Consider the following 22386-nt stretch of genomic DNA (forward strand, 5'->3'; position numbering starts at 1 on the left):
CCTTCGAAAGTTTGCATTCTTCCTCCCTCTACCATGACCTCTTTCCTTATCAAAGCACACGTCGACAGAAAGCCCTCAGCTTGGCATACGGACCCTGAATGCGCTTTCTGTCGCATCATCAGTGGTGAAGCTCCGTCCAGACGCGTATACGAAGATGATAAGATTATCGCCATCCTAGGTTCTTATCGCAGATCCAGTCTTTACACAGGACTATTCTAAGGCTTCCATTTCCCTAAGATATCCTTCCCCTACGCAAGGGCCACACTCTAGTTATTCCAAAGGTGCATTATGCGCGCATATCGGAACTCCCCCCAGAATTTGCCGCCGCACTGGGCGCGGGCGTAACCAAAGTCGCTCATGCTTTGACACAAGGTATGGAACTGAATCAAAACAGGTTCGAATTTCGCCCTTACAATTTCAATGGAAGCTCTAAACAACACCGCTTTGAATGCAGTGTGCAATCAGGAATATGCACAAGCAGTCCCACATGTGAGTGGATACACCTCATGGATCATGATGTGGCAGCTCTCTAACCAAGAATAGGTACACTACCATATAATTCCGGCCCCCACTTTCTCTACGGAGTCTAAACCGCCGAATACCATACACGAACCTCCTTTAACGAGGCGCCAGATGCATCAAATGGAGTTCGAATCTCGACAAGAGTTGGATGATGACGATGCTGCGTCTCTTCTGCAACTTTTAAGAGCAAAGCTATAGATGCACTCAGGAGAGGCGGAGACAGTATACAGCCAATAGATATCTCACCATCTACATTTTGACCAGATCATTGATTTTTACCAGTTGCTGTCTGAATCGGAGGTCCACGACGAAGAGTCTTCTTCTTCTGAAGGTCCGGCTGACAAATACGCTTCATCAACGTCAACTTCGCTGCTGACATGCTCGATGATCAGCCCCTCCTCCTGCTCTTTCTTCAGTCTAGCAGTAACATTCTGGATCAAGGAGTCGTTCCCGTGTTCTGGCGAAAGAAATCGAACTACACGCAGGCAATTTATACCACCTTTCAGCGTCTGCACATCATCTAGACGTCGAGACTCGATGATGTTGACAATCAGATTGACGTATTTCGAAATGATTTCGGCCGTAGAATGATATTCGAATTCTAGTGGCCTGACGTCGAGAGTGAGGACCTCCAACTTCGGGACTAAAGGCGAGGAGGTATTAGAACACACAAGACAGTTCAAGTTTCCATTTGCGATGGTCCGTGACGTTACGGTGAGATGCGTCAAACGGCTGGTTAAGTTAAGTATAGGTGTCACCTCCCGGCTGTTAACTTCCAGCGATGTAAGGGAGCATTGAGAACGACGAATTAATGATACGACAGCCTCGGCAATGCTGTGGTAATGTGAAAATGCATGGAATGCAAACGAAGTCAATGAAGGGAGAGTAAGATGGCCGAGGAAGTGAGAGTAGTCTTTATTGGAAACATCAAAATCTTTTGGTTCGCGCACAGTGAGACTCAACAGGTGAGGAAGTGTGGCATCTGTTGAGGGAGGAAGACCTAAAATACCCTGTTGGTCGTCAAACGACAGAGTGCAATGGGTCAAGGTAGAAGCGACAGCATTGAGCTGACGAACCACATCACCCCAGTTATTGCCCAGACACAACACCGTCAGGTGTGTCAAAGCATGAAACTTGAACATGCTCCTACTCTCGGTGCGTATTGTAGCAGCTGTGAGCAACGGGGCATGTTGGAAGACGTCGACCTCAGAGGTCAAATCGTCAGAATCTTCGTCCGGTTCATCCATGATGGTTACTGTACGAAGCAAGGGAAAGTTCGCCGCCGGTGGTAAGTCGTCTAGCATATACGACATGAGCGGTATAGTAGCTGTGTGCCATCGCATTCCTTGAGATATAAGGATATCGAGGAAGGGTACATCCGCAGACTCCATAGAGATGTGGAGAGGACACTGTCCTGAGAGTCGCAGAAATTCACCCACGATTTCCAACTGACGGCTCTCTTTGTACCTGTAGCAATCCCTGTCCACAACACGGAAAAATCGCCACAGCGTGGGAGTCGAGCGAACAAGGGACCGCCAATGACTGCAGACGCGAGTCAAGAGCCAGGGCATGCTATTGAGGTCAAGGGCAGTACTTCGCGCCTCTACACATCCATGCTCAAATATTTTGAGAAGAACATCTTCAGGCAGGAGGCGGATGGGGGTTAATAGGGATCGATGAAAGTCCAGATACTGGGCAAACTTGGCACGGACAGTGGCGGTTTGCTGGTCAAAGGCCCGAAGTGCTTCTTCGGCATCAGCAATCAAGCTGAGAATAGTGGGCCTATCCGAGCCGGAGGGCAACGCGTTCGAGAATAAGAGAGGCGCCACGGGTGAGGAATAGGTTCGAAGACTTTTCCCTTGAATGGTATGCATGGTGTAATGTCTGTCTTCCCTGAATGAGCAAGTATACTTGCGAAGATTGCCAAAGAAACTGACGCGATGTAGAACAGATGTGAGGGCGTCCGGGCGTCTGTTGTGCTGTGTCGTGTGCGGAGACTACTCTGAGTCGGAAATGTCCGAATCACACGCGTCCAATCGTTCTCCCTACTAGTTCATTACGGTCATCAAAAGCTTTGCCAGACACGTACGTCCCCAAAATGGCGCAAAAGAAACGCGCCGCGGTCTAGACAGATTTGCTGCACAAGTACTGTACTTATATCTTGCGCCCTATGATCACAGACGTACCCAGTATCGGAGCATCTCCTCTAGCACACGAACCAGATATTAACTATCGCAAAATATCTCTCTCAAATGGCCGGTCTTCTTCTATACTTTCTGCTTCATACATCACGGTTGAAAGGTGGTCTTGGTGTGCCCTGCTATGTAGCCGTCTCCCGATCCCCAACCATCACCACGGCCCATCTTAAGGAGGCATACGACTTGACAGAGGCCTGCGCAAGCCCATACACGCCCGACGAAATCCTGGATTTTTTAAACAGTCAATGGCCTCTCCGAACTGTTTTTTCTTTGGATATCGAAAGTTCTTCGAAGAAGGAATAGCATGTCGCATTGTTTACGGACTGCCAATGACCCGATACTTACCACCGTCCAGTAAGGATGACTACTTACTCTCTATCCAGCACGAGCGTCAACTCCTCTACGTATACGACTCCACCACTCCCATAGTTAATGCCCTGTGGGTCCAAGCCTATTGTTCTGTTTTATTCCGATACATCTTCTGGAAGTACAGTAGTTTGAAATAGAACGTATTCCATTCTACATTATTATCAAGTTTCAAAATAGAAGAAGAAAATTAAAGAAAATTAGTCGTATGCGTGAGTATCCCGATGCGTCGTGGAGAGATCAAAGGCCGTATTAAGGAATTGCTCAATTTCCTTCTTATGTTGGGTCTAATAATCCGTGAGCAAAACACTCGCTTTACGTCACAATAGAAAACTTACCTTGCTTCCAGTAGCTACAGAGCTAGTAGGATCCCTGCCGGCATACAACGGATATTTTCCTTTGTGGTTCTCGGTCTTGCTGGCAGCGGTGTAGATCCTAGGACCAACATAGCTCCAAGCACCGTTATTCAAGGGTTCCTCCTATGAAACAGTCAGGCACGCTGTTGAACGTCACAAACAATACGTACCTGACACCACAAGAGAGTGGCGTTGGGATATTTGTCGAGATGAGGGGTCAACTAGAGAGCTCCATCAGCTAAAACCCCCCTCCGAAGATTGCGAAAACAAACCATATCGTAGGGGAATGGCGAAATCTGCTCGATTCTGCTAATGGCAATGTCGGTGATACCTCGCTCCTCTCTTGCAGCCACCAAAGTTTGGTAAACTTGGCCTATTATATAAAGAATGATCAAATGACATCTCATGCGAGAAAATAGGGGAAATCGTACCAGTACACAAGATATGCCTCCTGATATGCTCAGGCGCAACTAAACAGTCTGGGTGGCTGTCGGGGATATATCTCTGGAAGTTAGTTTCGCCAATCATTTCGGCCAAATCAGAGCGAGCTTTAGGGTGACGGAGAAGGTTTTTAGAGAAGAACACGATGAGCTGGAGAAGGATTAAATGAATTATACACGATGTGTAAACAAGGAGACTTACAGGCTTGCGGAAATCCCGGTGAATCTGGCGACGAAGGACATGGAACTGTACATTCATGAGCATCAGTATACGAAGTCGGATCAAGATATACGCACGTAGTTGGCAGGAGTTCTATGGGAAATAGGGCTTAGTGATAATCTACCGAAGATAGTGGAGAGGACATACGTTGGGTAGACAACTTGCATGTTACAATCCTGATGCTGCCTTTCAATCTTCTCCTTTGAAGGGAAAACATTCGGATGGTCATCGCAGAGCTGCAAGAACCGCTCAATCCTTCCACTAGAGTGTTCAGGTCCCTGACCATCATATCCATGAGGCAAACTCATAACCAAACCAGTCCTTTGCAACCACTTTCTCTCACCAGCAGCAATGAACTGATCGATAATGCACTGCGCATTGTTGGCAAAGTCACCGAACTGTGCCTCCCACATGGTTAATGCATCGGGTGAAACCAACGAGTAACCGAGCTCGAATCCAAGGCAACCGTATTCGGATAAGGACGAGTTGCAGACGACAAATCGAGCCTGGGATGAACCAAGATCGTTGAGAGGAATGTACTGTGACTCATTGACCTGATCATGGATGACAGCATGCCTCTGTGAGAATGTACCGCGTTCAACATCTTGTCCAGAAACTCTGACGTGAATCTTCTCCAGAGCCAATGAACCGAAAGCCAATGCCTCGGCGGTAGACCAATCGATGTTCGTACCTTCCTCGACGGTCTTTCCTCGGGTGGCAAGGATACGTGCGAGGTTGCGATGAGGAGTGAAACCAGCAGGGTAGGTCGAAATAGCTTTGCCAATGCGTTTCAGGGTAGCCTCGTCGGAGCCGGTCACGCGGGTAGGCAAAGTCTGGTCCGCCAACTGTTTGGGGGATGGGAATCCTTGCCATGACGCGGACAGCCACTCCTTACTCGTAGGCACGTAGTCCTTCGCGCCTGACCAGGACTTCTCCAGCATGCCCCATACCCACTTCTTGTGTTCCTCAATGTCCTTCTCGGTGAACGTTCCACGGCCAACAAGGAATTTGGTGTACACGGTGAGAGGAGACGGGTGTTCCTGGATCGCTTTGTACATCCGTGGCTGGGTGAACATCGGTTGGTCAGTCTCGTTGTGTCCATAACGCCTGTAGCAGACAATGTCAATGACAACATCCTTCTTGTACTTGGCTCGGTAGTCAGCAGCGAGTTGGCAAACGAAAGTTACTGCCTCCACATTGTCACCGTTCACGTGAAAGATGGGGGCATCGATGGATTTAGCGATATCAGACGGGTAAGGAGTAGAGCGGGCGAATCGAGGGTCAGTGGTGAAACCGATTTGGTTGTTGACGATCAAGTGGATGGTTCCACCGGTACCGTACCAAGGGAGGTTGTGCATGCCCATAGTTTCGTAAACCACGCCTTGACCGGCAAACGCGGCGTCTCCGTGAAGAAGAACACCCATAGCAGTGGTGTGAGTAGTCTCATCTCCTTCGAAGTGCTGAATAGCGCGTGTTTTGCCAAGAACAACGGGATCCTCAGCCTCCAAATGCGAAGGGTTGGCAACCAGGGATAACGATACTTTCTTTCCAGAGGGAGTAGGCCTGACGTAGTTTGCTCCAAGATGGTATTTGACATCTCCAGCTGGCGAGTCATCATCCTCCGTACCACTGAATTCGTTCAAAATAGCCTCGATGGGTTTCCGAATGACATTAGCCAAGACGTTCAATCTTCCACGGTGAGGCATACCAAGCGTGACGTGCTTCACACCGTGGTCCACTGACCGATCTATGAGAGCCTTCATACCGGGAATAAGAGCCTCGCATCCCTCCAGACCGAATCGCTTCTCGTTGGGATATTTAGACGCGATGAACTTTTCAAATGATTCTGACCAGATAAGACGGTCTAGGATCATTCGCTTCTCCTCAACGGTGTAATTCCATGGTTTGGGTATTTCTACGCGTTCACGAATCCAGTCACAATTTTCTTTGTCCGGAATGTGCACATACTGGATGCCGACGGCACCGCCTGCAGAGAAAAATCTGTCGCTGAGAAGTGCGCGACTAGAGAAAAAAACGCACAGTATATCCGCTTCAAAAGTTTTATAATCTCATCCAACTTCATCGTTTTCCGGTCCTCGGTAGCGAAATGAGGGAGAATACCGGGTCCAAGAGTGATGTCCTTGTCCAGATCGCGCTCTGTGAAACCATATCTACTGAGCTCTAGTTCAGGAGGGTGAACGTCCGCCAGATCAGCATCGAGAATTCCGAGGGGATCCAGTTCAGCCACATGGTGACCCCGCACTTGGTAGGCACGAACGAGCAATTGAACCTAATATGAAGCATCAGAAACACAATCTTTGCACGTGTCTAACTGCCACGTACCTTGAGATGGTCGTCAAGCTCTGCCGCGCCGCCAGCATACAGCGCAGGTGCTCCATCAGCTGGAGCAGCCACCAGACTGGGAGGCGGATGGAAGGCTTGTGCGCTCGTCAGACCCTTGTCCATGCCGGAAAAATACGCGTCCCAGGATGCATGTACAGACTTCGGGTCCTGCCTCCAATGCTTGTACATTTCGTCGGCATAATACGAATTGGTGCCGTTGGCAAAGGGGTCATTGGTTGAGGGCGATGGAGTCGCATAGTCACGCCTTTGGGCAACCGAGGAGGGATGGTAATGATAAAAAGGAAGAACAGATGGGCGACAGGCCCGCAAGCGACGGAGCGCTTGCCTGGAGAGCATTGCGAGACTGCCTAGTCTTCCGCGATGCTCGTCGTCGAGGTCGAGGCAAACGAGGATGAAGTAAACAGTTAAGTTGCAACGTCATTCATATGTGGCCCGAATATCGCCGACCGGCCGGCTATTTTAAGGCTCACTTTTACTCCGCGCCTGAACCGGGCAGGCTACCTCTGTTCAGATGCTTGCAAGCCCATTTATCCGAAGAGTACGATTTGTATACTGCTGTAATGTCTTTTGAGTAACCAGGAGTAACCCCACTTCATGATTAGCGGGGAATAGTCGTTGGCACCAAGGCCAATCATGTCTCTTCAATTCTCAACTCGTGCGTTTAAAAGTTATTACGCGTGTCATCTTAGCCAGCGCTTCATCTCTTTTGAATAATTATGCCGATAAATACTCGAAATACATCTAAACTATAATGTACAGTCCGTATTATATATATCTGCTACTATTCTCTTCAAGGTACACCGTCTTATATCTGCTTCTTGAAATCCTTCCTTTCAAGACGTCTATCAAGTGCGTCTTGCCTCACTTCCATTGCTCGTCCTATCTGGGCCCTCCGCATAGCATCGAGTCTCGTAGTCATCGGATCGCTATCATGATCAAGGTCGCCCCCTTCTACATCCTTCGGCAGTGAGGCGGAAGAGTGAGAAGCCGGTTTGATCATACTAGGCGACGCAGGCAACTCTGAACCGTCATCAAGTTGCCGTACTTCGCTGAGCTCAATGTGCACTGTGATCTGTCCATGCGACGTCGTCGTCTTGGGGCCATTACTAGTGCTGCCTGACGTGTTATCCGTTTTCCCCCGCGCGTGCCTCCACAAGGACTTGATAGCCCGTATTAATGACTGCGTAGGCTTAATCAGCAGGTGGCCAGGTGAAGGAGTAGAATTACTTACCGGATCCGTAGCTGCTAGTACTGCATATACTATCGCTCGTCCACCATAACAAAAGTCGTCTGCGGATGCACTGCACTAAGTTTCGGTGCAGTGACCACGAGTTTGCTGGACTCACTAAGTAAAAGTACATTGTATGCCTGTTATCGCCAATGAATGTTATTCATGACAAGGAAAATACCCTGGACTTACTCTCTGGGATGTTGGTGTGCTGTGTGAAGTCGACGCATATAAATCACACGCTACAGTTGCAGTGTTTATGATGAGAGACGCGAGGGGGTAAAGCGCTGCAACTTGAGATCAGCCTGAAATTGCAGACCCTCAAAGGACAATGACTAACATATACGGATAATTACGGTCTGGTATGTCTTGGCATGATTTGCTGGTACCCTAATAGTAGTCGTGCTTATTGAATGGGCACGGGACCTTGTGCCTGTGGAATGTGAACGACTTCTGACCGCATTACCATGAAGAACCTTGATACATTATGAATATCAAGGCCAGACAATGCTGGAGAGTGCTTCACCTGGTGTCGAAGCATATACCCGAGTACGACGAAAAATGTCAAAAACTCTCCGACCACACTAGCTAAGCTCCAGAATATCTGTGTGCCAACCTGCAGATTTTGTGAGTCTTCGCCTGTTTGGAAGGAGAATGAAAATATAATGTGTACCTGCCAACGAAGACGAACGGCGATATTATCGCTTGTGTACCAACACGCATCGTTTATTGGATCCCATCTATAAAATCTATTGGCATTTCGTCTGACATAGACGGAAAATTACATACCCATACTGTTTCGTCGCGAATGGGGGAACGGTGATGGCGACTGCGGCCGTGATGCTCCCAATGATATAGTATTTCTCCATCACCTGACCACGAACGCCGTGAACGAGAACTAGTCTATCAGAGTATAAATAAACATGATGATCGCGAAGCTCAGAAAATACGTACTGGAGATTCAAGGCAATGCAGAACAGCAGGAAAGTCGACAGTTCCAGTGTCAACTGCGTGTATGAATCAGTCATGGGATGGAATGTTCGCTGGATTGAAATTATCCACTCACCATCAGCAGCCACATCGCAACGTTGCACGTTTCGCTATCATAGGTCTGTAGTCCGCTGACCGTAGATGCAATTCCAAAGACCATACTATATCCGTACATGTCAGAAAACTGCGTATTTCATTGATGGAGAGGACTCTAAAGACTCACTTGGCAATTAGTGCGTAGATCATTATCCTGAAGCTGACACGGTCAAGCTGATGTCTAGACACTGGGTGAATCATAACGACGGCTATGACCAATAGCACCAGAAAGCAGAGTCCAGCACCCAAGCTAGAGGTCACTGCCCATAGCAGGTTTCTAGAGGGAATGAAGATCAAGAACGAATAAAAGGGAAAACGAAGCGTGCACGCACGATATACGGTTATCAGCATCTGTGAACACAAAACCGTCGTCTGACTGTCCCATTTTTAGAGACAGAGCAGTATATGGAGACGAGGGGGTTGTTGCGGGAAGAGGGAGGGAGCCACCGTAAATTCATATAGATTTAGTTATAAAAGCCGACGCGTAAAACGGAGTATGTATACATGTACATTCGTAGGGCGGGTCGATCACAGCTGTCAACTGGTTGTCGCGGCCTCGCATGGATGTTATTTCCAAAAACCTAGGAACGCGCCGATCCAGTAACCTTAACTTTGCTTCCACAAGGCTGTCACAGATATGGGAACGAGAGGGATCTAACCAGAAGAGAGAGACAGCGCCATGCGAACGAGATTGAACGGAGAGAAAACCAAAAGTCCATGATACCGACCAGTTGCAGCAGTGCCCATGCAGAAAAGCGGGACTGCTCTGCCCCCTATAACAAGGAGCATCTACAATTTTAGCACACGGCTCGGAAGGCACACAAGGGCACAGCACCAGTTAAGAAGATGCGCAGAAGCCAGAGTCGCAGACTAGGTCCCAAAAGCAGAGCATGCGATTGGTGCGATATCTTATCTCAGAAAGTGGCGTCGTGGTTGAAATTCCATGTTCCATCTAGCGTTGACGAGACTCGTGAAAGTGCAGGGAAGAGGACTTAGTGAGGATCACGGGTGAAAGAGGCAACTCCGAAAGTTGAAATAATCGCAGTCGACATGTGGCCATATGTCGGGATCCTTCGGACCGACACGACATGCTTGCCCGCAAGTTATTCGCAAGTCGTCGCTGTACACGTTCCGGAGTGCGTTTCCTACAAACACAGCAGCGTAATGCAGGGGGAATGCCAGCGCCGCTCAAGGGTATTAAGATCCTTGACCTGACAAGGGTGCTTGCCGGCCCCACAGCGACCATGCTGCTTGCAGACTTAGGGGCAGATGTGATCAAGGTTGAACAGTGTGGAAAAGGCGACGACACGAGTAAATATTAATGTTTCTTGAAATTTCTTTCGCCGCAATGACGGGTTCCTGGCCTCCCCTTTCCCCCTTCCAAGGAACGTGGAACCCTCCTTCAGCCCCTCTTCTTTCCACGGCTAATCAAACCCTTCCTCCCGAATCCGCCTACTTTCTAGCGGTCAATCGTAACAAACGTTCCATCACGATCAATTTCAAGTCGGAAGAGGGCATCGCCATCTTGCATAAGCTCGTCGCCCAGTCTGATGTGCTTGTGGAAAACTTCATTTCTGGAAAACTCGCGGAAATGAAGTTGGGGTGGGAGGATTGCAGGGAGATTAATCCACAGTTGGTTTATGCTTCAATCACTGGTGGGTGGCTGTTTCGGCAGGCCTTAGTCGGCGCCCTGATTGCCCTTTAGGATATGGACAGACCGGTCCGTATAGAAAAGCGGCGGGTTATGATGTTATCATTGAAGGTGAAGCGGGGCTGATGCACATGTACGTTATTTTTACTGTTGTGTCTGGTTCACTTTTGAGTTTGCGTCCAGAACAGGTGAACCCAACCGTCCGCCGTCCAAAGTAGGCGTAGCAGCCACCGATATCGCTACCGGTCTTTATGCACATGGTGCAATTATGGCCGCACTATTATCTCGCCAGCAAACCGGAAAGGGCGTCTGGATAGATTGCAACTTGTTCGAGACCCAGGTCAGAATTGTTCACAAGTACCACCGATCGATTACCTTCCACTAACCGGTAACTGCGTGAAAATAGATCGCAGGGCTGGCAAACATAGCATCCAACTACTTGATCGCCAACAAGGAAGCCTCTAGGCACGGTACTGCACATCCATCGATAGTCCCATACCAGGTGTTCCCATGCAAAGATGGCTTCATCATGATAGGTGCTGGGAACGACAGGCAGGCACGTAACTCTGGCAAATAATTTACTTTTGAGCTAAACTTCTTACTACAGTTCACGTCGTTTTGTACCAAGATTCTCTCCCGGCCCGATCTTGCTCAAGATCGTAGGTTCTCATCCAACATCGTTCGCGTTCAGAATAGAGAAGAACTTGTGAGGATAATCACTGATATCCTCATGACGAAGAATCGCGACGAATGGCTGGCAATGTTCGAAGGGATCGGGTATAACGGAAAATGACAGCTTTCACCTTTCTTCTCTGAACTGACAGGGTGTCCTTCCAGTGTTCCGTACGGACCCATCAATAACATTCGCGAGACTTTCGAACATCCGCAGGTATTTGATTCACACGGCACGTTTGTCTCTCTTCTCACATTTGAATTTCATCGCAGGCGATCGCAAGGAAGGTGACAGTGGAGGTAGAAGTGAGTGTCCTTCGTTTCGGCACTATGTATCCTTGTTTTGACGGCGCGAATCATAGCACCCACGCGCAGGTAAGATAAAACTGGTCGCACCGGCCGTATCATACAATGGGGAGAAGATGCCCATTCGCTTGCCACCCCCATGGCTCTCGCAACATACGAACGAGGTGAGTTCTCTCTTGTGTCGTCTACTTTTTCGCCACGAGAAATCATATGCTGGCAGGTCCTGGGAGAGTTGGGGTACTCGGAAAACGAGATCAAGACGCTCAGAGAAAAGGGCATTGTATAGGAACTCCCTCCGTTGACCTGTTTACAGTCAGTAACTGGATACAAATAATAGAACTGAAATCAACCTTTTCAATCAACTCACGGAGAGTATTTGATCCATAAGCGTAGTAGGTAACACGGCAGATGGTAGCTATTGTTGCTCCGGTTCATGTGATTGCATAACAAGAACTTTCCGCGGGCCTGGGTGTAACCGTTCGTGTTCAAAGAGAAAGCCGACTAACACACAGATCTACGTCCGTTCATTCCACTCCTTCATCTCCTTCGATACCCAGCAATCCTTCACCGAAGGATCCTCGTACATCTCGATCTGCTTCCGACCCTGCCTCATAAGATGCTCAATGACACTGACCTGCCTCGGCGAGATGGTCGTCGCGTTTCGGTGAAAGCTGTACCGGACGAAGAGGAGAAACTTTGCTCGCGTTGACGGGGGCTTGGTTCGTACCATTCGGAGGGCCCTAGAAGCTATGGCATGAGACTGAAATTTTGCAGAGAATAATTCGTGGAGCATACCGTCTGTAGAGGCTGAGGACTTCCCTTTGAAGCCCTGACCTCGGTGACATGGAAGTGGTTAATAGAACATAAAAGACTTAGTCAGCAGTCCCTGCGTGTTCGGTCCGCCGTCCCGAATGTCATCCTCCTTTCCCCCACACTAGGTTGTTATTCTGATAGATAGATATGGCTATGCACGTTGTATTATATCCTTCGTTGCCTTATCAGTAGTTGTATGAGCCAGCATGCCATAACACGGAACTGCGATTCATAAATGCGGCGAAGCTTGTTATCACACACCTCATATGTAGTGAACCAGGTGGAAAGCGCGTCCTGAATAATTGGTACACAGTTGAAATGAGTCGTAGACGAGGAGGGATGATGGACGAAAATTACAACAACACGATAGCTGACAGCGAGAAAGAGAAGACCAAGATAAAAAATGACAACAAGCCTCGGCTCGAAGAGCTTGATGGCAGGAACTGGGAGAATACGCGTTCATGTCATTGGACCGGAATAGTATTGCCGACCTCATCCCGCATATGTGTAGAACAATAAAATCCTCCCATCATCCTCCGAAAATTCGTCTTGCGAACGGTCGGGGCGTTGCATGTACATGTAAAGCGTATGTTCATCTCCTTTTTCCATTTCCTAGGTAAAAAATGGTAATGGTGTCCTTTCCGTCACCTCTACGTACCTCTCCCAACCCCTGTAGAAGGTGAACGTGCTGGAAGGTAGACATTTAATGGGGGCGTACTTGTAATATATGTTAATCATCGGCGGGTGGCCCTTCCACGCCCCTCTCCATATACCAATTCTTGAGCCAGCACTCGGCAGCATCATAGTCACTCTTGACTTGTGCCAAAAGAGCCGTGATCCTGTCGAGTGCTTGCGTATCGGATACATCACCATCATCATGCTCATTGCGAAGCTTGCCGTAATACTGAATCTTCTGGCATGAGACTTCGACGCGGCCGACACCGATCTGACCAGATGAGCCTTTAAGAAAGTGACCAAGAGATGATAGCTCTTGGAGGTCTTTTGCTTGCCTATCACGGATAAGTCAGCGTACTGTCGATGGGAAAAGGGACGCACAAAGCATCGTCCATCTTCTTAAACGTGCTCCGTACTTGGGTAAAGTAAGCCCAGACCATGGAGGAGGAAAAATCGTGCGTTTCATCCTCATCAAGATCAAGAATCTGACGAAAAGTGTCCATATTGATGGTAGCCGGAGATGATGGAGCCTAATGAATATGAACGATAAGAAGCAGAGAAAAGGATAAGTTTAAGATGATATAGGGCACCTCTGGAGCTGGGGTCTCAGCGGAATCGTCGGGTTTTGCAGAGCCGTCGGGCGATGGAGATCCGGCAGTAGACTTATCTGTCTTCTCTGTCGGGCTGCGGTTCTCATCGGACGGCGGCCGTTGGTGCTTCAGGGCAATATCGACTGTAGCATGGTCGACGGGTCTCAGCGATGACGGTGATTTTGAATCTGTCGTGACGGGGGGGATGGGAGAGGGCGAGCGTGGCTCGGTGGCCGAGTTCGTCACCGTGCGGGACATGGGCGAAAGCGGTGAACGGGACGTCGGGCGAGGATTACGGTACGTGGTCGATGATGGCAAACGCTGGGCACCACGAGCAACGTCGGTGACGAAGATAAACGATGAGCGACCCTGTGCGATGTCGTCGAGACCTGCCCTCACTGATAGTCTGATAATATCCGTCTGCAAGAGGCAAGAGCGCTAGGACATCACCCTGTCGGATGCTTCCGTCCACGTCTGACGTCATCCCCCCTCCTCACTCGCCGCAATCATGCGTATGATTCGACATATTGTTATTTAATTTATTGTAATTCGTCCTCGTGTCTCCGCCAAATTTCTTTTTACTTCTCTCCCCGGATCATAGCATCAACTCGTAAAGGCGGCCTCAATTCGCACATGTTCAGTCATAGGACGATGATGGAAAGCATCATCGAGCTCAACATTTCGCCGAAAGTTCGCAAAGTCACCGGTTATTCACCCATGCCGTCAAATAACGCGTTCAGTACATTCGAGGCCCCTTGCCATTGACACACCGTTATTCTAGGTCCCGTAGTCGTGAAAACATTACGAAACACTCGAAACAGCCGGCGCAAAACTTTACTACCCTGAGAAGAGCCCAACTTGAAAGCAGTAGATCGCTGTCTATCAATGTGTCCAGTTCGATGGCCACGGATATTATAGTGGGGTGAACATAGGAGCAGTCAGGCTCGGTACATGCGCAGTCAAAGTTATCTGTAGGCTAGAATTCATTCAATCATCACAGGCACAATGTTGGCAAACGTGTTTTTTTGGGAGAAACATCCGTCAGAAAGCGATTCTGGACCTGCAGCTGACGTTCTAGATACATATTGATGCAAGACATCAGTCAGGAAACGCGAATAGCGCTGTAACGCAGAATGAACACACCCGTCATAACTTATCGCTAACGTTGACGTTACGGTTTGAGCTACTTGCAACTTTTGGCCCTCAGAGAGGCCTGCCGAGGTCAGAAGTCGAATGATTATTGTGATAGTCGATTCGGGCTGAGCTTCCAATGTCATAGTCTTCAGTCAGCGGAAGAAACATTTTACCGATATCTGCACGAGGTGAGGTCTTCATCGAGGCTGACCGGCAGCGAGTTTCAGAACAATAAGGTCTTTATACTCAACTCACCGACAGGTGGATATGCCCGTTTTGAGGATGTTGTTCTCTCGACAGATGAACCACCACTGGCACCGTTGCCACTGTAGACACCGGTTGCAGTACATTGCCAGAAACCCATGGAGATATCTGTCACAGGTTCACAAGTAGAGATATCGACGTAAATTTAGATCCCTCTTGAGCGAACACATTCGCTGTCAATGTGACTGATTTCTGGTTGAGCACACGGGTCGTAGTTCCGTCCAAGGAAGCAGTCGGATTCAGCAGCCAGATTACACCTTGTGGCCAGAACGTCTTCTAATGTGAGATGCTTGTAGAGGTTTCCTCAGCAGTGGTCGTAGCGCTTACCATTGGAGAGACCATGTTTGCGGTTGAGCTCATCAGCCAGCACCATACAACGCGGCGGAGGGTATCCTGGCAGTCGCTGAGCGAGCGAGCAACGAGCAGCCTCATACTCCTGCTCATAGAAGCAGGAGATGGACCATCATGACGGTCGTGACGAGAAGAGCAAAGACGTGGCGAGGGAAGGAAAATTGGCCAATGCTGGCCCAAGAGAAGGACCATGATAACTATTGCCTAATATCGCCCAGTCTTTAAGCTTTATACCCTAAGCTCACCAGAGTCCGCAGCGACAACAATTCTTTCTCGACGCGTACGAGATTGCGGCAAACGCAGGCCTTACACTACCGGGAGTAGATTTTTGGCATGGTCCATTGGCTCCCATCATTTTCTCGCAGCAAGAAGCATCCCTAATACGGCAGCCACAGATACGAGAACATTATGATAAGATATTGGACAGAGCACAGAGAATGTTCAAAGACTCGGAGTTCTGACATACAACTAGAACTGGTGCATTTCTCAGTCTGGTCCTTCAAGTGGCTAAAGCAGGCGGTAGCTCGGGGTCGCAGAGTCCCAATCCTCCCGTGAATCACTTCCATTCTGTCACGACCATGTGCAATCCTAATTGCTTGGCGGAATGCCGTCTCGTTAAGAACAGAAATATAGGGCCTGTAAAATCTGAGAGGGACAGGGATTCTCCTAGACAGACGTTGTGAAGCGGTCATTACACAGCCACAGAGTCGGCAGCTAACAAACCTTTCCCCAAGTTGATTTGTGATTTTCTTAAGACTGTGTCCTTCATTTCCAATCTTTCCCCTGGAGTGACGATGACGGATGCGCTGCGTTCCTGAGGTTATATATCACCTTGTCAACAATACGTGCGCCATCTTCTTCTGTTCCAGGGTGCATCCTCACACTGACAAGAGGATGCATGGGAAAACGCATCACAACATCCAAAGTTCATGAATCAACCACCGAATTAAACGTTCTATGCTACTTTTCTGACAAAATGATTCCAAAGGTGTGATGTGCACATACTCAGGGTGTATACACCATTAAGTCGTCATCGACAATCACCTAATGTAAATGGGAAATATGGTCGTGGTCCGTTCGTTACAAGTCATCATGTAAGTATTGGCAAACGAGAGCAAGGGGAAATAAAAAATCGAATCGAATGAGTTAACGAGACAGGTCAAACCGCCGTCTAATAAATACGTGCTAGGTTCCATGTAAAAGAAAAGTGAAGTCAAATAGTCACAACCACAAATGCAACCAGGATAGGAAATACCATCTGGCATACTGAAGTCCAGTTAAAGATGAAAATTCTTGAATGGTAGTGGAGTCTGCCTGATCATCGGCCTCCCCATCGTGAGGCGCAAAGAAGAACCCAGCAGTGAGAACGAGATAACTAGGTACGTTTGTTAGTATCTGTCCAATGAGTGTACCAAAAGATACTACCTTAAAATGAGAATGCTTCCTCGGTGGTAGTTACTCTTTGCTTCGATGTATGTATATGTCATCAAAAACATCGAAAGGATGATGGCAATCACATCCCATCGAGGAAAAATAAGTCTACGGACTCATCAGGACTGTCAGGTCTGGGAGGCGGTGGTACTCACGTGAAAGTCTTTGCAACTTCGCCCATTTTATCAGGGGCCCAATAAGCGGAGAACGCAACCATCGCCGGTATTTGTAGAAGGCAGACTTGAAGAGCATACGCTGAGCCGATCTCCATACTGGACGTGGGTGAGTATGCTGTAACATGGCGGAGTACCGGGTACCTACCTGAGGGCAATGTTGCCATTAAGAGCAAACGACATTGCGTTCATGAATTCGGTTGTGTTCGGGACAAGTGCAAATAAAGTTACACCGAGGAACTTCTCATCGATCCCAGAGCCTTGCAGAATGACATCGACAACATCGACAAGGATTTCTAATAAACCGATGTCACCTGTGAATCTTACGTATGAAGATGGTATATACAAACCTGCGATGATAGCATACAACAGAGTACATGCGAGCAAAACGCTAGCACTAGTAGTGCGGCTCCAAGACGGTGCGTCATGCCCTCCATGACCGCCAGATGTAGATTCGTTTTCAGCGCCCGATACGCGTAAACGACCCGGCGATTGAGCAGCATGAGCTTGCTGATGGCGTAGAGCACTAACTGTCGCTACAGCCACAGCCCTAGTAAAGTCATCGGTTGTCATTGCTTCAGGAAGATGCATAGGTTGTAATGCGGTGGTCTTCACGGCTTGATCCACGCTCTCCATGACGGGCGTAAAGTGTACAGGAGGCATAGCAGGAGCGGCGGCGTAAGAGACTCGGCGGGGTAGAACAGGAGAGGGAGGCCCGCGAGAAGTGGATGGGTGAGACGAGGCTTGCGAGGGGGACGCTGCATCTCTACCAAGACTATGAGCGTGACTTTCCTTGCGATGAAGAGAGCCTGGTGCATTGGGATTTACGGTGCCAGTAGACGGAAGACGATGATACAAGGATTGCCGCTGGTGAATGGGGAGTTCCACGGAGTGCATTAGCTGCTGGGGATTTTGCCAGATTTGGCTGGCATGTGTACGGAGAGAGAACCAAAGGCCGACAAGATACGACTATAAATCACGACTCCATTAGTAGGCCGAGAGGGCTATGACCATGGGAACGTACGAAGAGTAAGACGACAGCACAGAAGTACATCAAGCTCTTCACAGTCGATTGATAGAAGGGATCATCGACCGGGTCTGGATGTTTATAGTAGCAGTGATCACAAATCCAAGGCGTGTTGCTACCACCAGGTCCAGGCGCAGATGGACATCCACTGCAGATCAACTGGAACTAGAAAGGGTTAGTTGACCTCGAAGCATGCAGCGATTGCACACGACGTACATTTCCATAGGTCTGATAGAAAAGAGTGGGTGCTAATGCTCCGATAATGGCCATGATCAACATCATACTGGTGACGCCGGCGCTCTTGGCATTGAATTTCTGCTCCTTTCGCCTGAATGCGGCACTGACCATACTCATGCCAGGCATCAACAGCACACCCGCCAGAATACTACCGACGATAGAACCTTCGACGAGATGCCCTTTGTTCTGGACCAGGGCCATAGAGTACAGTATAATTTCGATGATAGAACCGAAAGTGGCATTGATAACGGCACCCATCCCAATGGAAGACTGTGCGGAGATAGACGCGACAGCCATACCAATGAAATACGACAGAGGAATGACACTCAGCAAACTGAGAATGAAGATGAGGCCCTGCGATGCAATGAAGGCTAGGAAACTGGGGACATGTTTGTGATGCTCTTCGAGCTTTTCGACCATCGGAAGTAAAACCAACCCATCAAAGATAACGAAGAACACGACAGGCATGAGGTTGACAAACAGGATATTGACACCGCCCACAGTGTACTTGTAGTACTGCAATCCGACTGCACGATAAGTGCAAAGTAGCACCTTGGATGAACCGGACGGCGCAACTTGTCCTGGAGCAATGCGAGGATGCTTGACTGAAAACTGAGTACGACTGGCCTCAGGGGAAGATGCTGAATCCTCAGCATTGGTTGGCCCTACTTGCTCAGAAACTACCACGGCAGGAGGTGCCGCACAGAATCGTATGGTATCGGGTTGAGTAAAGATGTGCGTGAGAAGAGCCCAATTGAGCTTAGCCATCGGTATAGTGACGATGAGACCCCAACAGATGAGGCAAACGACGAGCATGAGTGGGGCAATGATGGAGATCATTCCAAGCCAGAAGCAGATTTTGCCAAGTGTGGCCCCTTTCGGACTTTCTTTAGCCGCACCGATGGATGACTCTGAAGAAGCGGTGGATAAAGTTGCTCCATATGATTTGGAAGGCGGCGGTGAGTGCATTTCCGACACCGTCTGGAGGAGAGAAGTGTGTTCTTCCGGTATGATAACAGAATTCCAAGACATTGTTTGAACATGTTGCGCTGTCGTCGAATGGTCAGCAGCAACGCCTCGGATGGTGCTGGAGGACTGATCATCGGAATCAGGTGCCCTGACTGTGTGCGAAGAATCACCACTCCAATGGCGTTCGTGTGAGGTTGCATCCTCATCCTCATCTTCATCGTCGTCCTCCGCCTCTTCATCAAGTGCTTCACCTTCCACGTATTTCCCGAACGGCCACGCAAGATACCATCCCAAACCGAAGACTAACGAGGAATACTGCTTGCCACCTTGAGGAATGAGATAGAGCAGGGCGGAAACGGCAAAGCACGTCAGAGAAAGCCACCAACCAAACACGACAACCCAGAAAATGTTGCCGGGTAAGAGGTGGCGCTCTGCCTGAGCAGAAGGGATGGAGTGCAGTGCTTCGTCAGCGTAGCGAGTGACTGAACGCGATTTTTGGTACAGTGCTGGCTTCCAAATGGGGAGACCAAATGGATGCTCGACGTTAATGAGCGACTGTCGGTCCTTGAGAGTGATGGGGTCTTCCTCTCTATCGGAGCCGGACTCGTCGGCATCATTGGCAGCCTCGTCGTCATTGGCGGCGACGGACTTGCCAACTCGCCTGTCAGTAGGCTCGGAGCTATCACCATCTTCATCTTCCTCGTTGAGATGATCGTCCTCGCGAAAACCTTTACCAGCGGTACTCACGCTTCTGCTGCGAGCTTCACGACGTACGGAATGCGACGAGGAACTGCGAGAGGGGATGGGAGGAGGGGCTTGTCGGAAAGGGGGGGACTGCTGGTAAGAGGTTCCTTGGTTGTGACGTTGAGGTGAATCTGACGCCGACCATTGCGAGCCATGGCTCATCGAGCGGTGAAGATGGCTGAATGGAGTGGGAGTCGACGACACTGTGTCATCCATGTCATCAGACACTGGAGAGGGTAAGTTGGACATGGTCGTCAACGGTGGCGAAGGCTATTCGTCGTTGTTATTGTCGACCAGCGCAACTTGAGACACAAGAAAAGCTGAGAGAAGGCTGCCAAACGACAACCAATCAGAAAAGGAAATAATAATATACAAATCCGTTACGGAAAATCCCGGGGTATCATCAAAATCTAATCGTATCTCTGAATAAACGCCACACTTTTCATCACTTTTTCATCAACTTCTCGTGTAACTGAGCCCCCTTCAGCTTGGCCCGCAGATACTCGAGACGTGCCTCATACCGCATACTCACTTCCTCGCGTCGCCGCCGTATATCCTCCATTTTCTGCTCCATCTCATCCTCCATCTCATCCATCTCCTTCTTGCCAGATCTGCCAGGCGTAGATTTACCATCGACGGACCTGATTTCGTCTTCCGGCACCGAATACATGGATGGAGGACCTGGGCTCCTTGTTAAGTTAATATTAGAGCCACTAGCATTGTATCCCTGGTTGAGTGACATCCCCATGGGCAAAGACGGCACAGGTGGTGGTGCCAGTCCACCGCCAGCAGCAGCAGCAGCCCTCCCTGATGACACGCTTGAAACGGAGTTCTTTCTATGCAACGATCCAGGTCTTGATGGTGTTGCGAGGCTCGAAGTCGTCTTCTGACGCACGACTCTCCTTCCTGTGTACGTCGTGTTGATAGATGTACCCGACCGTATTGATGTAACATCGCTATCGGCGCTACCCATAGCCATCCGCCTTTGGCTCCGTGAATCAGGTATCAAGGTCCATGTTGACACGTCCCCGCCACTACTATCTTCATAGATCTTTCCTTGTCTTTGATGGTGTTTCTTGGTTAATGCGGTTACCTCAAGCCCATGAAACGCATCCATCAGACGCATTCGCTCCGACTCAACAGCTGAAATCTCTTGTTTTATCTCCTCAGAAGATTTGAGGTCACCTTCGTCGAGGACATCGTTCATGGTCCCGGAATACTTGGGGTCGGTTGCAAGCGCTCTTGCACCAGGAAATGCGGAGGGCGGGGTAATGTATCGTCTGATACTTGACGTGGTGGAACGAGAGGAGGGAAGGTGGGGCATGCTAGGATGATCGTGCCGTTCGAGGGCGCTTAACCCCGTCCGGCGAGAAGACAGTGAAATCGTGTCTGTCGGTCGAGATGCTTCCGTCTGTGTGGACGTCACCGACGACGCACTCGACTTCTTGATGAGCCGGGGAAGCTTGAAAATATTGGAACTACTAGATGCTGAAGAGAAAATGCTGGATGTCTCGTTGACATCTTTCGACCCAGACTGTGTTCGAGCAACTGCAGATTTTCGGAACAGACCCGTCATGCCTGAGGCCACTGAGTTGCGCGACCGTACTGAAGGGGAACGGGGAACGTCGACCACAAAATTAGAAGGCCGTGAGCTTGATGACACTTGTAAATTGCAAATATATATGAGCATGCATGACCAGACGTATTAAGGCCACCTACGTCTTTTACTACTCTCACTTCCACGTGCTTGATGCCGGTTGACGGGAACAACAGGTTCCTCAGAAGGCACAGCCGAGCTGCTCGCAAACCTCTCAAATAGACTCTGCCGCAGCATTCGGTATTCATCATCGCTAGAAGGAGGGATATGGGTCAAGCGGCAAACAGGTGGGAAATAAATTACTACACACTTCAGCAAGCCGTCTGAATTTGCCACTGCCAACTCGTTCAGCCGTTGCGCCAGCGTCGCCCTGTGTTTGCGTTAATTCGATATCACGAAAATAGAGAAATTTATATAGAACATGGTTTTTCTCGCTGAAAAAACTGCAGTGGTACTATCGTCCTTTGTGTCCTTCCGTAGTGGCGACGACGATGGCATGTTGGTAGCAGATTTTGCAGCAGCGGACCCTGGTTGGCCATGAACACTGTTTCGTGCGCGAGGTCCCGTCTTTTTATGCAACGAGGTCGCCACAGCGTCAGTTCCATTTGTATGTATCGGAGACGGCTGAGCCAAGGCTTGTGCCGCCGACTTGCCCGTATCGACAAAGGTAGGATTGGCATCTTCGCGTTCCTTTCCCTTGTTTCTGCCGTACTAAGTGACCCGAATTAGACGTAAACATTAATTTCGGGGAAACGGATGAGAACAAAAGGTTATTTCGGAATCTTGTCAATATTCGTGGAGAGAAGTACGCACAAAACGTGAGCGGATGACATGGACAACGGATTTGTCGGTGACAACGTAGTCATCGTGGGGCTTCCTTGACGAGAAGAACCCCATGCCTGCATTACTACGCAGTCGAAAAACACCTTCTGGATGGTATATTGAAGCCTGCAACAGTAGATATAGAAGAGA

General features: G+C 49.2%; 10 protein-coding genes across 10 annotated transcripts; 2 read left to right on the forward strand and 8 right to left on the reverse strand.

The window, feature by feature from the left end:
* Positions 1 to 33: 33 nt before the first annotated feature.
* On the forward strand, positions 34 to 720 carry BT62DRAFT_896555 (HIT-like protein; the record flags this gene model as incomplete). The annotated part of the gene is made up of 4 exons (XM_043183266.1): positions 34 to 178; positions 238 to 372; positions 428 to 489; positions 544 to 720. 4 exons carry the CDS (start codon positions 34 to 36, stop codon positions 718 to 720), a joined length of 519 nt encoding a protein of 172 aa, XP_043039278.1.
* Positions 563 to 2404, reverse strand: BT62DRAFT_932946 (uncharacterized protein). Its single transcript, XM_043186453.1, has one exon. It carries the CDS (start codon positions 2394 to 2396, stop codon positions 798 to 800), a length of 1599 nt encoding a protein of 532 aa, XP_043039279.1. The 5' UTR covers positions 2397 to 2404; the 3' UTR covers positions 563 to 797.
* Positions 2405 to 3256: 852 nt separating this feature from the next.
* Positions 3257 to 6875, reverse strand: BT62DRAFT_179532 (2-oxoglutarate dehydrogenase complex E1 component mitochondrial precursor). The gene is made up of 10 exons (XM_043179948.1): positions 6446 to 6875; positions 6143 to 6392; positions 4250 to 6089; positions 4180 to 4195; positions 4085 to 4129; positions 3874 to 4033; positions 3715 to 3815; positions 3613 to 3663; positions 3425 to 3565; positions 3257 to 3373 (listed from the first exon to the last, which is right to left on the reverse strand). The coding sequence occupies exons 1-10, from the start codon at positions 6800 to 6802 to the stop codon at positions 3287 to 3289; spliced, it is 3048 nt and encodes a 1015-aa protein (XP_043039280.1). The 5' UTR covers positions 6803 to 6875; the 3' UTR covers positions 3257 to 3286.
* Positions 6876 to 7271: 396 nt separating this feature from the next.
* Positions 7272 to 9342, reverse strand: BT62DRAFT_1006811 (uncharacterized protein; the record flags this gene model as incomplete). The annotated part of the gene is made up of 13 exons (XM_043177278.1): positions 7272 to 7646; positions 7698 to 7772; positions 7826 to 7834; positions 7887 to 7981; positions 8035 to 8170; positions 8221 to 8310; positions 8368 to 8434; positions 8484 to 8597; positions 8649 to 8701; positions 8761 to 8845; positions 8908 to 9057; positions 9113 to 9152; positions 9291 to 9342. 13 exons carry the CDS (start codon positions 9340 to 9342, stop codon positions 7272 to 7274), a joined length of 1341 nt encoding a protein of 446 aa, XP_043039281.1.
* A 396-nt stretch (positions 9343 to 9738) lies between these two features.
* BT62DRAFT_1076851 (CoA-transferase family III) lies at positions 9739 to 11695 on the forward strand (the record flags this gene model as incomplete). Its single annotated transcript, XM_043179251.1, has 10 exons — positions 9739 to 10091; positions 10166 to 10435; positions 10486 to 10564; positions 10615 to 10771; positions 10838 to 10987; positions 11039 to 11208; positions 11269 to 11320; positions 11377 to 11409; positions 11466 to 11573; positions 11630 to 11695. The coding sequence occupies exons 1-10, from the start codon at positions 9869 to 9871 to the stop codon at positions 11693 to 11695; spliced, it is 1308 nt and encodes a 435-aa protein (XP_043039282.1). The 5' UTR covers positions 9739 to 9868.
* A 164-nt stretch (positions 11696 to 11859) lies between these two features.
* BT62DRAFT_179761 (uncharacterized protein) lies at positions 11860 to 12512 on the reverse strand. The gene is made up of 2 exons (XM_043179949.1): positions 12205 to 12512; positions 11860 to 12149 (listed from the first exon to the last, which is right to left on the reverse strand). The coding sequence occupies exons 1-2, from the start codon at positions 12252 to 12254 to the stop codon at positions 11924 to 11926; spliced, it is 276 nt and encodes a 91-aa protein (XP_043039283.1). The 5' UTR covers positions 12255 to 12512; the 3' UTR covers positions 11860 to 11923.
* Positions 12513 to 12952: 440 nt separating this feature from the next.
* BT62DRAFT_981158 (histidine-phosphotransfer domain, HPT domain-containing protein) lies at positions 12953 to 13745 on the reverse strand (the record flags this gene model as incomplete). Its single annotated transcript, XM_043189572.1, has 3 exons — positions 12953 to 13232; positions 13279 to 13427; positions 13647 to 13745. 3 exons carry the CDS (start codon positions 13743 to 13745, stop codon positions 12953 to 12955), a joined length of 528 nt encoding a protein of 175 aa, XP_043039284.1.
* A 474-nt stretch (positions 13746 to 14219) lies between these two features.
* On the reverse strand, positions 14220 to 15912 carry BT62DRAFT_1076855 (uncharacterized protein). The gene is made up of 7 exons (XM_043179252.1): positions 15213 to 15912; positions 15001 to 15161; positions 14877 to 14947; positions 14795 to 14827; positions 14631 to 14751; positions 14492 to 14561; positions 14220 to 14463 (listed from the first exon to the last, which is right to left on the reverse strand). Exons 1-7 carry the CDS (start codon positions 15426 to 15428, stop codon positions 14260 to 14262), a joined length of 876 nt encoding a protein of 291 aa, XP_043039285.1. The 5' UTR covers positions 15429 to 15912; the 3' UTR covers positions 14220 to 14259.
* Positions 15913 to 16457: 545 nt separating this feature from the next.
* BT62DRAFT_897079 (uncharacterized protein) lies at positions 16458 to 20066 on the reverse strand (the record flags this gene model as incomplete). Its single annotated transcript, XM_043183289.1, has 7 exons — positions 16458 to 16611; positions 16662 to 16775; positions 16823 to 16939; positions 16989 to 17136; positions 17191 to 17809; positions 17865 to 18032; positions 18084 to 20066. The coding sequence occupies 7 exons, from the start codon at positions 20064 to 20066 to the stop codon at positions 16458 to 16460; spliced, it is 3303 nt and encodes a 1100-aa protein (XP_043039286.1).
* Positions 20067 to 20262: 196 nt separating this feature from the next.
* On the reverse strand, positions 20263 to 22311 carry BT62DRAFT_981160 (uncharacterized protein; the record flags this gene model as incomplete). The annotated part of the gene is made up of 5 exons (XM_043189573.1): positions 20263 to 21479; positions 21537 to 21667; positions 21725 to 21784; positions 21836 to 22125; positions 22228 to 22311. 5 exons carry the CDS (start codon positions 22309 to 22311, stop codon positions 20263 to 20265), a joined length of 1782 nt encoding a protein of 593 aa, XP_043039287.1.
* Positions 22312 to 22386: the final 75 nt, after the last annotated feature.

The sequence above is a fragment of the Guyanagaster necrorhizus genome (assembly GCF_019112545.1).
Source record: "Guyanagaster necrorhizus MCA 3950 unplaced genomic scaffold BT62scaffold_14, whole genome shotgun sequence".
Taxonomy (NCBI): domain Eukaryota; kingdom Fungi; phylum Basidiomycota; class Agaricomycetes; order Agaricales; family Physalacriaceae; genus Guyanagaster; species Guyanagaster necrorhizus.